We start from the raw sequence: 14125 nt of genomic DNA on the forward strand, positions 1-14125 counted from the left end.
GGTCGAGGTTTAAGGCCTGAGGAAGACTGAGGCAGCAGCATCTTCCTCTGCCCATGAGTAGAAGCATATATTCATTTCTCCGAGCTAATCACACATGCTGTGTTTTTCTGCTAACAACTATTGGTACACACAGGACTCACATGGTATTTGTGCCCCGAAAACAGGAAAAAGCACAAATAAATTATGAGTACCCCCAGCTCAGCCCTGCTGCTGCTGGCAGCTTTTGTCACTGTTTTCCTCTGTCAGCATCTGTGTTTGCCTCTTAGCTCCGCAGCGCATCTCTCCAAACACATCGGCATCTCCACAGCTTCCTGATTATCAGCCTGTCACTGGAACAACTCTGTGTGTGTGTGCGGGTGTGCGTGTGCATGCGCGTGCGTGCTGGCATGTTCCTGCTAGAGGACCCCCCATATGTGCATCCCAGCCTGTGTGCCGGGATGTTTGCTAACAAGCTTCAGGAACATTGTGGGGTAAGTAAGGCTCCAGACAGCAGTCACACAACTATACTTTCAGATATTCCGATGATTTGGTAAACAAGAAATTATCATGTATTATTAAATATTCTGTTAAACTAATTATTTTGTTATTGTGTCCTGCTAAAATACAAGCAAAGCAGGAAATACAAAGACACGCAACCAAATGGGGAAAAAATGTGCAACAACAATTGAACAAGAACAAACACGAACACCAGCGTGAACACACTTTTCAAGTAGACAAAAAACAAAACAAGTTGCAAGTGCAATTAACCTGTTACAAAATTTTTAACAGACCACATGCACAGAGCCTATTATAAAGGCAGCAAAGTCGTTCAACTGTCCAACAAAATGTGTATTTGTTATTTAGTCATCTATACCTTCAAACAAACTAGCAGCAGCAAAAATAATGTTTATAAAATGTCGTCCTATAGGATAAAATGTCAGAATTGTAACATATTTCAAAATGCTGCAGTGGTAAATGATCAAAGAGCTCCTGGAGATGAGACTGTTCTCCCCCAAATGACAGTGCACATTGACCGGTCGGTCACCTCAGGAGAGGAGCGTGCTGTGCACTGTATCCTGTGCCGAGCAGGTGAAGATAGTCATTCTGTTTTTCGTTCCAGAGTTATTTTTATTTTTCTTTATTTTTTTTTTTGATGGAGGAGGATAAACCTCAGAGGAAGTGTGTGAAAATGTTCTGCAGTATGTTGCTTTGTAAATTTGTCTGGATGAGATGAGTTTGATTGCTGTGCAGACTCATTCCTCCATGCTGATAACATTCCTTTATAGAACATCAGAGACAAAGGACTGTATGTTTCCTTTGTGATATATATCTCACAAATTCAGTTTTCTTCTAGGAATTTAATTAAACATCAGCTGAATGGTTGATTTGATAAACTGTGAGGAATGAAAAACAGACGCTGCCGCCTCCTCCTGCCTAATATATGGATTTGTTTGAGTTAGTGGGCACTCAGACTTTGCAGTAAGTACACCTGTGTGTGAACATCCTGCACACACACACAGAGCACCTGTCATCTAGGTAAACTGTTCCGCTCTGTCTGACAGAAGGAGTCTGCCACAGCCTCAGTCTTCCGAGTGTCTGTCTGAAAGTCTTGTCAGTGTGCAGCTCGGTGAGTGGCAGCTTCTCGTTGGAGCCGCAGAGTGACGGATGGATCAAACCACCTCACTCACGCTGTTTCTTTCTCCTGATAGAGAACCACACCGTCGCTCAGTTTCTCTGCAAGGCGATGTGCACGTCACGTTCCTTAGCAGGCTGTAATCTGCACAACCTGAGCACTTCCTGCTCTGTATGCGTCTTCTGGAAGGACAACAATGGTGATAAGTGCTGCCGCTCTCTAAAGGGCCCTCTAATTAAATGCATCAGTAGTTCTTTTTCTCCTATGGCTCTAAGAGCGGACACGCAACATTTGAGAGGGGTGTAGTGCTGTGCTGCATGTTGATTGTTGTTTTTGTTTTTGATTTGTTCGCAGCACAAAAAGATAACAGCCGTGTTGTCACTGAGTTCCGCCTCTGAGGCCTGTGCACGCCCTAATAGTGGAGATAAAAAACCCCCATCATGAAAATCATTTGGTTCCCACCAGCGCTCACTTCTTATTACATGATGATATTGCACTTTCTTTTCAAGTTTGTGCCAGCAGTCCAAGGTCCCACTGCCGCGTAGCATAGTGGGAAATATCCTAGCTCATGTCCCTACTTCATAAGTCTAAGTTGTTGAAAGCAATGCTTTGTATGAAACTCAATTATCAGGGTGTGTAATTGCTGGCTCCGATTAATTCCCTCCTTCGGAGGCTGCCATTTTCCTGACGTTCATTCTTATACACTATGAAAAACATCATCCACACAGGGATAAAAGTCCATCACGGAAATGAGAGGAAACTTTTTTCTTTTATCATCTTTTAACTATGCGGAGTGAGAGTTTTGCATTACGCTATGCTCTGCTGCCTGTCAATCCTCTGACACACACAAAGAGAAATGTGTCCCCAGATTCAACGAAGAAGAAGAATAAAAACTCACGTTGCCAAAGAAGCAGAAGTTTTTAAACTAAAAACCACTAAAGCAGAACGATAACGTGAGTCCTTTAGATTAAGGTTCATACGTACTTCACAAGTTAGCAGGCAGTCTGGGTGTTAATAAATCACTGAGGTGTTCATGCATTGTAATGCCATCAAAACCTTGATAAGATCTTAGGTTTTGCTGTATTTGCAGAGAGACAGGTTCCCGTGGCGATGGAGGTGTTGGAGTGAATGTGAGATCATCTGATGAAAGTCACTGACGCAGAGTGTGTTTGGATTTATATGGAGACGGAAGCAGATGAGGGTCAGCGCTGTCATGGCCTCATCAAGGAAACATCAGTCTCTTCCATTAGTACCCGTAGGACACTGCACACAAATGGGAGTCTGAGACCGTCGATGCTCTAACCTACTGTGTGGACAAATTGTAACACTGTTAGAGATAGACTTTGAAATTCTATCAACTACAATTTGCATTATAGAGGATAATTTCTAACGTGATGTAGAATGGCGTCAGTGTTTTTGCTGAGGGTGAAAGTTTGGGTTATTGGACGAAGAGTTGTGTGCGTGATGTAGTTATCCAGGAGTGTTGGTACAACAGCTGAGGGACATGCTACTGTGGACCCAACCACAGAAACATGTTATAGCAACCTTATTACTACATACAAGTGCAACTACAACACATTATATTACACGGCAGATCAGTTCTTAGAGGTGGACAGAGCTTAGCTTAAAGGGACTTTGTCTAACTTCTCCTGTTATCTATTCACGAAAGTCGATTATTTGGTTCAAAAGTATGTTTTTCATTAATCAGTAATCCCCCCCCATCAACAAACTGAAGTGTTCCGGTTAGCTCTGAATTTGCCGTTCATATCATTCATATACGTATACATGGAGCGGGTAAGTTGGCTGCCATGTCGCCATGTTTTTACGTTCAGTGGCAGCGTGACGGTAGGAAACCACGGAAACTCACCGGAGACACTGGAGCTGTCGGCTCAGGTCAAGATGGCATCTGATGCTGCATCAGGTGCAGTCGGAAAAACGGCCGTCAGTAACAAACCAGATGTCATTTTAGTCACAGAAGTCCAGAGAAAGCCGGTAAAACGTGGGTCAGGTAAACAATACGACATCGCCATGACAACATATTGTCATATTGTTTTGCCTCGTGCTGACGGACCACTTGTTTACATAGAGGCTTGTTTATGCCGTTATGTGCAGCGGCTGTCGTCCATCTGCCATCTGCCCAATTTCACGTGAATGCAGCATGAAAAATACGATTGAGTTGCTTGTGATATACAACCGCAACGCTAGATGGGAGTAATTCCTACACAATGTACCTTTAAGCAGATGAAAATGTCTTGTTTGTTTTAGCCTATAAGGCTACAACAAAACAGGATGTGAAAATCCTTGCACATACAACGCTGTAACCCAGTAATGCGCAACTTTGGTTTGCTGTATCATCAACATAACTCAGTCTGTCACTGTGCTATTTTGTGTCATACATTTTTATTTCTTTACAAACAACGCAGTGGTTGCAGCTTCTATATAGACATGACAGTTTATATTAAAATGCCTATTACTGGAAAAATATTTTTTCCTCACTGACTCTGTTTCACTTGTTTACTCTTTCAGTGAAGTTCAGTGAGGGAAAAAAGGGCTGATTAGCTGTTTACACCAAATGCATTAGAGAAAATAAATGAAATATCCAATTCTCTTTCAACACAGTCAGTACAGTGTGTGTGTGTGTGTGTGCGCGCGCATGCCTGTATGCTGAAAGCGTTGCACTGTGCAAGCCTCAATTATCATGGTGTGTAATTGCTGGGTGAGATTAACTTTTGGGTACATGAAAATAGAGATAGAGAGAGCGAGAGAGGGGTCAGAGACGAGGGGAATGCTGATTGCTGTGTACATGTGTTTCAGTCTGTGAAGGAGACATCTGCTGAGACGGAGTAGAGATTCACCCACGAGGAGAGATGACGCTTTGAAGGAAGCAGCTGTGGTCATTTCTGAAAAAAAAGAAAGAAAAAAGCGCCAACACTTTACTTAAAATCGCTTGCTTCTTACCTCGCACACAGGAAGTGATTTGTGTTAACAGAAATGACAAGGTGTGGGGCGGTGCGTGGCGCAGTGGGTAGAGCGGCCGCCCCATGTAGAGGCTACAGTCCTCAACGCAGGCGTCCCCGGTTCGAATCCCGCGTCGGGCAGACCCTTCCTGCATGTCATTCCCCCTCTCTCTGCCTCCCCCTTTCCTGTCTATCTATACTGTGGACTATCGAATAAAGGCAAAAAGCCAAAAAAATACTTAAAAAAAAAAAAATGACAAGGTGTTGTTACTGCTCAGGTCAGTTGAGGAGGGGAAGTGAGTGTTACAGCATCTTTGTTTCAGTGCTTAGATCCCTGCAAATACTAAATCTAGTCCCTCATATTAAGAGTCACAAAATATGACAAATGCTTGGGGCCCCTCCAAGACAGAGAGGCCCCTGATAACCTCTCATGGGATCTTTTGCTATGACAACGATAAACCCTCTTAAACATCATACAGTGCCTTACTGTCGCTCCCGGCTCCACCCTGAGCGGAGCCCGTGATGATGTGTGTTGTGGCTATAGTTTCTGCTGATAGCATGAATGTGAGGCATTCCGGGAGCATCTTTAAATTGTATCATTTATCAGCTGTCTGCCTGTGAGGTGTTTAGTTAGCAGTTTTAAATGGTAGTGTCTGCATCTGGTGGTTTTCGCAGCTAACAGTTGATTTTCTATTTCATTGTGATACAGATTGCACCTTTTTTTAGGACGAAAATGCTGCTGTGTTGAATATTGTATGTTTTGTTTTGTTTTCCACCACAACAAGGTCTGTGTTATCTTGTCTTTAAATTACATATATTTCCTCCCTCTCTTTAGGAAAAGCCACAATCTATGAATATGCAAATATTTTTCATAAAAAAAAAAATCTAACTCCAAGACACAAGTGAGCTGTTAGCCTGCATGCAACATAATCAATATTGCCACAAGCTTCCATCCATGACAAAGCTGTAAACACAACAAATTTACCATAGAAGCCAGAGACAGACAGAACAATTTATAAAATACAGTGGAAAAACAAAAACACTAAAGGAAGGGTAGACTAAAAAACTCTGAATATATGTATTTATAATTAGGAAGTTAAAATGAGGAATAAACTGCAGTCAAAAAGAACAACTCTGAACACTCATCAATATTAGAGTTCTGCAACCACACACACATCATTTCTAAGATAAACTGAGTTTCTTGCTCACTGCATTGACATTTAATAATTGGAAGTAGTTTCTCTGCAAACTTTTCTTATTTTCATCTTAACTTAAAGCAGTGCTCTGTTTTTTAAAGCAAATATCTCAGATCAGACTCTACAATCAAATCAATTGTTCCATTTCCAAACGCAGTTCGATCCAACTGACCACATTTCACAGAACTGTGTCTATGAGGTATTTTGTAAATGGACCGAGTTACAGTCTGCAAACCTAGAAAGAAAAATTGATCAACAATTCAGATTTTGTAAACCTCAGGGAACCTTTTATAAGAGTGTGAGCGTGCACACAAATGCACTCCTCTCTTTGTCCTCCTAAAGTTTCTTTATTTTAAGGAGAGATAGGAAGATGGTGAATAGTTTGAGTTTATCTCAGTACAGTATGTATTTTCAAACTCTCTCTCCCTTCAGACCACAAACTGAGCTACTGAAAGTGGCTGGTCAGCTGCAGTGGCTGAGGTCCTGCACAACTTTCACCGGTGCACAAAAAATCTGGGTTCATTAGAATAAAGAAATGTCTGGTGTCTCAGTCAGCACACATAGAAATGAATATGAAGCTTCTTCCTCACAGCCGCACAGCCTCACAGCATCCCAACTCTCAATATCCAAATGCACAGTCTCCTTCCCTTAAACACACAAATGCACATGAAGGGATGAGCTGCTGCAAACACACAATACACACACACACACACACACACACACACATATGCACAGACACAGTCCTATCCTGCCTTATTTTTAGCTATCCCACCACCACCAACAGCCCTGACCTACATCACAGCATGAATAAAGCAGCAGAGAGATGAAGAAAGTGAGCTCAGAAGGGTGGAGGGAGAGGATGAGGTCTAGGGAGGAGAGAGAGAGTAGCAGAGACAGAGAGAGAGAGAGAGAGAGAGACACCAGCAAATCCAGAAAAATGAATTCCCCCCTGTGTGAAATGACAGTTCCAGTTCTGTCAGCAGACCTCACCTGCTACGACTCTCCCAGAGGAGGCTGCAGAGGGCAAACATGCACCAACCCACCTACCGCCACACACAGACGCACATTCACACATGCACGCACACAAATACAGTTACAAACCCAAGAGACACAGAACCACGGAAACAACAGAGTCCGGAAAGCCTCGTCGTGTCTCCAGACTTGACAGTACGTAGATGCTTTTCCCACTGTAAATAGAAGCTGACAAAAGCAGCGCGCCGCTTTGAATTATTGAGGCTGTGTGTGTGTTGGCGACTTCACAGGCCAGCCGTCCTCAGGTTTAAGCAATGTCTCGGCACCTTCCACCAATAAAGCATAATCAAATGAGCAGCTCTCAGGGTGGAGTTATGCTTCAGGACAAGATAGAGATTGGATTCAGGTACCATTCCGCGACCTCAAAGCACTTGAATAAGTTTCATGTTTTTGATGTAGCAGATCAATGCTTTTTATGCTGAAGGCCGGCAAAGCTTTGTATGCCTGAATACACGATCCGTCTCTCTTTGATTGTGCAATTCAACACTCCTACTGTACACTCTCCAAGGATGAAATTTACCAAGAAAAAACCTCTGGGTGTTGCATGTAAGTCAATTACATACTTCATACAAATTCATTCTGTTGTAAGGGGAAAGTGTGAGCTGAAAACCTCAAAGCAGGAATGTATTTATCCAAGGAGAGGATATGGAAATACTCTCCTCACTCTCGCTTTCCCTTAAGTGTTGCATACACAGTCCCTTAAGTGGTGGAGAGGCCTGTTAGCCTGAGGAAACCAGCTCTCTGCTGCTGTATTCCTCATAAATACACTTTATTGTATATGCACGTGCACACACATGCACATGCACACTCACACATACACAAATTTAGACCATTCTGCTCTCTCTCTCGTGGGTTTCCGATCCCATTTCATCAGCAGTCATCCTGCTCGGCTAATGCCTCGCTGAGCTCTGTGTTTTAATGCTCACACAATGTCTTTCAAGCTACATTAGGAAGAGAGGGATTCTGTGTATGAAGAGAGGCTGTAATATATCATGATATTAGTGGAGCATTATGGATGTCAGGAGAAAATGCTGCTCTCCCTCCTCCTCTTTCCTCTCAAGTTTGTGTGTCCTTATTCCATCGCATTTATCCTTCTCTTTCCTTTGCGTTTTTTCCTTTCTTGTTTTCTATCTTGTCTTTTCTTTCTTTCTTTCAACATTTGAAGAGTTCATTTGCAAAAGCAGATAACTCCGTTTTTAAAAAATTCTAGAATCTTCATTTTTTATTTTTTATTTACATAAGGTGATATCAGTCAAACCAAAGTTGAGTGACTTTGAGATGTAACAAAACAGACATATCTCAAAAAAATAAAGTTTTATTGAAAACAACACTATGCAAAGAATAATTACAAAGCCTCAGCTCATTTTTTTCAAAATGGCACTTATCTGCAGAAAATGAAGAGTTCATTTGCAAAAGCAGATACTTATGTAAATAAAAAATAAAAAATGAAGATTCTAGAATTTTTTCAAAATGGCACTTATCCGCTTTTGCAAATGAACTCTTCATTTTCTTCCTCTACCTGAACAACAAAGTAGTGAAAATGTTGTCCGTGAAATCGATGGGTGACCATTGTTTCATTTTTTTTGGACGGGTACCACTCTAATTAACAGCTGTAAGCAACAAGGCAATGCTCTGAAACTGTGCTTTTCTAATGTGGTTAAAGCAGCTGTGTTGAAGCAGTTCAACGAGCTTCAGCCACCCGCTGCATCAGTGGCCTTAGGAGTCTCCGTGTCCTCCTGAGTGTGAGAGCTATCAGAACTATTATTAATCCACTGTTTGTGTTCCTTCTGTCCACAGATATTGATGAGTGTGCAACCCAGATGCATTACTGCCAGTCCAACACAGTGTGTGTCAACCTGCCCGGTAGCCATCGCTGTGACTGTCTGCCAGGCTTCATCAGAGTGGACGAATACTCCTGCACCGGTAAAGTCTAAACACCCATTATCTGAATCATCACATCTCATTAGATAATAGCTCACACATAGCTGCCCAAACTGATTAGTAATAGATTGTTTATTTTTGCTTTTAGGCTAGTAGGTGTTTCAGATTTAGGTAACAATTTATTTGACACCTATTTATTTGACATCTCATACTTATAATGAGTTATAATGCAGTTATAGCACTTTATAACTGTAGTTATAATAAACACTCATAAATGATCATAATGCTTTATAACAATAATCATAACACACTATAAAGCATTTTATCATGACTTATAAGGTCAGGTATTATAATATGTTATAATTGTTTGTAACTCGCTGACAATGCCCACATCGATAATGCATTATAAATATACCGGTAGGTATAATGTTTTAAAATGTATAACTATCATTATAAACACTCATAAATTATCATAAGACTTTATAACAATAAATCAAGTATTATAATAGAGTTATAATGCTCTACTCTGTATAATGTGTTATGCTTATTGATATACAGTAAAGCCTTATGGTAATTTATGAGTGTTTATAATGATAGTTATACACGTTTATAAGCCAATTATACCACATTATAACTATATTTATAATGCATTATCAATATCGGCATTGTCAGCGAGTTACTAACAATTGTAACATATTATAATACCTGACCTTATAAGTCATGATAAAATGCTCTATAGTGTGTTATGATTATTGTTATAAAGCATTATGATCATTTATAGGTGTTTTTAACTGTAGTTATACAGTGCTATAACTGCATTATAACTCATGTGTTATAGAGATAGGCGTCAAATAAAGTATTACTGAGATGTATAACAGGAAGTAGGCCCTCTTTAGAATCTGACCCTGTGAATGTCCGACTAACTTTGTGGCACCAGTTTTGCACTTGTTGTGGGTATCCAGTTTGGGCAACTTGACAGCAAACCTGCGCTTTAAAAGTACAACAGGCTTAGATGGTTTAATTTTCACCATTTCTTCAGATGTTGAAGAAAATATGCAGTACTAAAATAAATGTGCTGAAGTGGAAGATGGATGATCCAGTGGGATTGTGCCGGAGCCAGTAGGGCAGTTTTCCCAGTGGCTAGTGAGCCAGAAAATGTCTCCAGAAGTGAATATCTTTATAGGTGGTTATAGCCACTTTATCCTCACATTCATGTTAGTGTTGTATTGCAAAACTATTTAAAGTGGCAATCCTGAAGATCTTCATTTTAAATAAGGGTCTTTAACCTGTACTGCAACAGAGATTATATCACTGACCCTGATGAAGTCCTTACATGTGCTGTCTGGTATGATCATCACCGAATATCAATCATTATGATCAATATCAGTATCACAATATTAAAGTTGTGAGCTAGTTGAGTTTAAATTAGAATAAAGCATGCTATATATATGCATATATCTGAATCTGAATGAGAATAATTACAGCTATGGAGAGATAATAAGTAACGTTTGCCCAGCGACTCCTAAATCAGTTGGAAAATGTTAGCCTCCATCAGCTGTGGGCCACACGGCTCTGCGGCTGTGACACTGTATCTTTTGTTATCTGAAATTAAAGTGTGCAGAGAAGAAGTGAATGCAAACTGATTGGAGAAAGCCCCTGCATCTGTCTTTTTAAAGGTTGGGAGAATCAGTGTGCAATTGAACAAGGATGGGTGATTGCAGCCATTCAGGCTTTTTTTAAAGGCTTGTCTACCACAGATTTTCTGATGAAAAGGATCGTCTTTCCTTCACATCGCTGACCTTCTCAGAGCTAAATGTCAGGGAAAAATATGGAAGGAATTTCACCAACATATTTACCTACTTTTAACAACATAACACAAATTTTCTGCCAGAGTTTATGTCTGTGGATCTCGAGCTGTTTCTCAACATACAATTCTGTGACACCTGTTCTGGTGTAGCTGCCTTACACTTTTTTAAAGGGGTTTAAAGCAGCATGCTTTCCGGGGTGTGAATAGGATGTGCTTGGTTGCTGCTCACTGTTCCTCTGGAGAAGTGTTCTTTAATTAGCTCAGAGTTGGCAGCCACGCGGGGACAGGGATCCATGGACAATCAATCTATTTTGCAGCTTGTAAACTGTCCTGGCTGCTTTCTGGGAGCCCAAGGAGCACTCTCTACATCTGTTGGGAGAGATAAATCCTCAGGGTTTCCTTCTTTCCCTCTTGCTGCTTCTTCTTCAGCTTCTTTCTGCAGGTTTCACATCCTCCTGCGTGAATGTAAACCAGAGCTAGTGTCTGCGGTGCAGGGAGGTGACTGCTCGTATTTCACCACGCTAACACGATTGCCCATTAGCTCCTGTAATTGGTGCGTTGTGCTCAAATCTGTGTTTATTCTGTATTGTGTCTGTGAATCTGGAAAGGCTTTTGGTAATTATATTGTTGTCACTGCATTAAGCAGGACACACACAGTCATTGTAAAAAAACATTTTGTGAGTACAGTAAACAAAGAAAATTGCAAGATCGAAGAGCATTAAGTGAAAAGCTAGAAGAACATTTATTGGGAAAGTTCAGTGGCTTTTCTGAATTACATAGTAAAACAGTGGTACCATGGTAGCAGGGAGGACAGAAATTAATATCCAGGATCATCTATATGGAGAATACCACTCATAGTGATCTGTAGAAATCAACATACAGTTGGACACTGAGTTCTCTGTCTAATATGCATCATACAAGTAAAGGTTACAGTTCCCAGAACAGACGGACCATATTGTTTTTGTTAACACTACGATGGACTAAGCTCTTGTCAAGCAAAAGTCACCACCACTAGCTGCCAGCAAGAAACCATGTTCAGCACCAGAGAAAGAGTACCACAACTCTCAGAAGACGTTTAGCTTCACAGTTTTGTGAAAACACCTCTCTCTGCAGACTGTTGCATTAAAGCAGGGGTTTTCAACTAGTCTCACTCTGGGACCCACATTTTCCCATGGTCATTAAGTCGCGACCCACTTTTATAGAATTCAAACGAAGAATTTTTTTTAAAGCCTTTAAAAACTCATTTTGCTCTTTATTGAGCAAAGTGCATTTCAGGGCACATGAATGAAACTGAGGAGGACCATGACAACTGCATGTACGGAAGTGAATAAAAAAAATATCAAACTGCACAAAATGGAGACCAACAAAATGATATATTTGACTTCTAATGTATCTCTGCATTCAGAGCAAATTCACAAAAGTGAATAAATATCAAATTGCACAAAATAAAGACCCACAAAACAAGGTATTTTCACTGCATTCAGGCCACATTAATAAGAAACTGATATCTTTGCATTCAGAGCAAATGGAGAAAATAATAAGAAACTGAGGAGGACCATTACAACTGCATGTGTTCACGTGTCTCGTGTGCCTTTCAAAATAAGTTATTTTTCAAAATAAAAGACATGTCCAACATCAGATGTGCATTAAATATTATTTACTTTTTTGACAAGCTGTCCGCGACCCATCCAGAACGGGTCCCGACCCACCAGTTGAGAACCACTGCATTAATGGGTTATTATTACTGGGGATATAAATAGAGATAAAAAATGTAGCCTGAACATTCACCACACTATGAGATAATAATGGAACGCTACGAGACCGTGTTGTCTTCGAGGCAAATGCAGAGACTGCTTGCCAAAAAACTGCCCCCCACAGGAACGTGCATCAGCGGTTTTGCATGAATTTGCCTCGAAAACAACTCGTAATGTTCCGTTATTATCTCATAGCCTGGTGAATGTGCAGGTCACAACTTGTCCATGAGTTTGATGAGGAAAACCAAAAAATCCCATTAGCCTCCGTAGCATAGCTCTGAGCAGCTCACGGCTCTGCTCCACCTTTCTAAAAATAGCTTGTGGATTATGGCAATGGGCCAATATGCCAAAACGTTGAACTATCCCTTTAAACACCTACTCTTGCAAGTTTGCAGCTCAGGAATGGACTACAACCAGTGACGTTTCAACACACAAGTGATTTACAAAACCAAAAAGAAAAGAAGAGCTTAAACATTACGTATTACCCCACACACAATGCATTGCACTTTATTCCACTAATTCTATGTTGTCTGAAATGGTGCAGTAGTATAAAGTTACCTTACATCTAAAAACTGTAAACTGAACTTTCTATTGCTCTAGAGCTCCTGTCAGTCTGTTCAAACCTCTGCTATTTGTGTACAACAACTCTTTTACAACTTTAGACAGATTTGATGTGTTTTCTTTCACTTCCTTCTGAACACAAGTTGCATGCAGGCTCTAGCTGTTTAATGGGGGACATAGCAGTACCTGTCCTCAAGCGGAAATGAGATAAAACACATGGACTGCAGGAGAAATGTGTTTGATGGTAGTAAGCGATGGCAGTAATGTGTTTCACTTAGGGCTAAGTGTGCCTATATGTGCTCTGTGTTTGTCTCTATGGAGATCAGGCAGCTCTTGGTCTTGGTTCATCCACCCACAAATTTACCTCACATCACCGTAGGCACCTTATACTCTCCAAATTTAATCTCAGCATTACAACGTGAGCAGCTCCTTCCTCACAGGAAGAGGCTGTCACCTATAGCACGGCTCATCATGTATCACCTCTGTCTTTGGACACTTTCAGCCTCATCCCTCTCTCCCTTTCTCCTCCATGCCACCGGAGAGCCTGTCCTTTGTGAAGACAGTGCCATGTAAACAATGGGAAGCTGCGATAATTGTGGTTCCACTTGATTTCACCTCTATGGAAGCAGGCAAGCAGCTCAACAGGGGAAACAAGGGGTGGACTCATGGGAGAGAGGTGGCAGAAAGCGTGATTGTCTGTTTCACACTTTCTGAAATGTGTATCTAGACACACATGTTAATGCAGTCCACACATCAGTTCATAACTCACAGTTAGTCCAGGCAGACTTTATCTGTGAATAACATTTGAAGGACGTTTGATTTGTGATTGTGTGCAGATGATGCACATTGTTTTTGCCCTGATCCCTGGTGCTCAGCCCAACACTGCATTTCCCAGGGATCAATGTCGATCAGCCTGTGTGAGGAGGTGGTGCCATTCCATTTCCATGGCCAGATTAACCACCTATTGGGCTGTGGAGCTGAAAATAGCTGCTGGACCTCTGTTAACCCACGTCTCCTCCTGCTTGCAGTGTGCACAGGTTCTCTGTACTGGAATTAGGGCTGTCACAATATCATATTTTCACTGAGTATCATGGCTGCAAGCATTCATGATGACTATTTTATTAATTATTTTTCTTTTATCATCATTGGTATATCACATCTCTCTGTGGATCCGATCCTGGATTTTGAGTGTAGCAATTTGATGAAACGCAATGATTTACAAATAGAACATGAAATAAAAATGACAAAGATTATAAAGCTAAAACTTAATGCACTTGTCAGTTAATGTGTAACAGTTGCAATATAATCAGCCAGTCTGCTGCTGT

General features: G+C 41.0%; 1 protein-coding gene across 1 annotated transcript in view; it reads left to right on the forward strand.

Annotated features, from left to right (window-relative positions):
• The window catches only part of LOC146990254 (protein kinase C-binding protein NELL1-like), a 293390-nt gene that overhangs the window by 195031 nt on the left and 84234 nt on the right, over nucleotides 1-14125 (forward strand). The window contains exon 13 of the mRNA XM_085771287.1: nucleotides 8595-8720. Within this exon, the coding sequence (XP_085627413.1) occupies nucleotides 8595-8720 (126 nt within the window). The remainder of the gene's footprint in view (nucleotides 1-8594; nucleotides 8721-14125) is intronic.

Source organism: Trachurus japonicus, chromosome 3 (assembly GCF_045865225.1).
Source record: "Trachurus japonicus isolate A0001 chromosome 3, Traja_1.0".
NCBI classification, from domain to species: domain Eukaryota; kingdom Metazoa; phylum Chordata; class Actinopteri; order Carangiformes; family Carangidae; genus Trachurus; species Trachurus japonicus.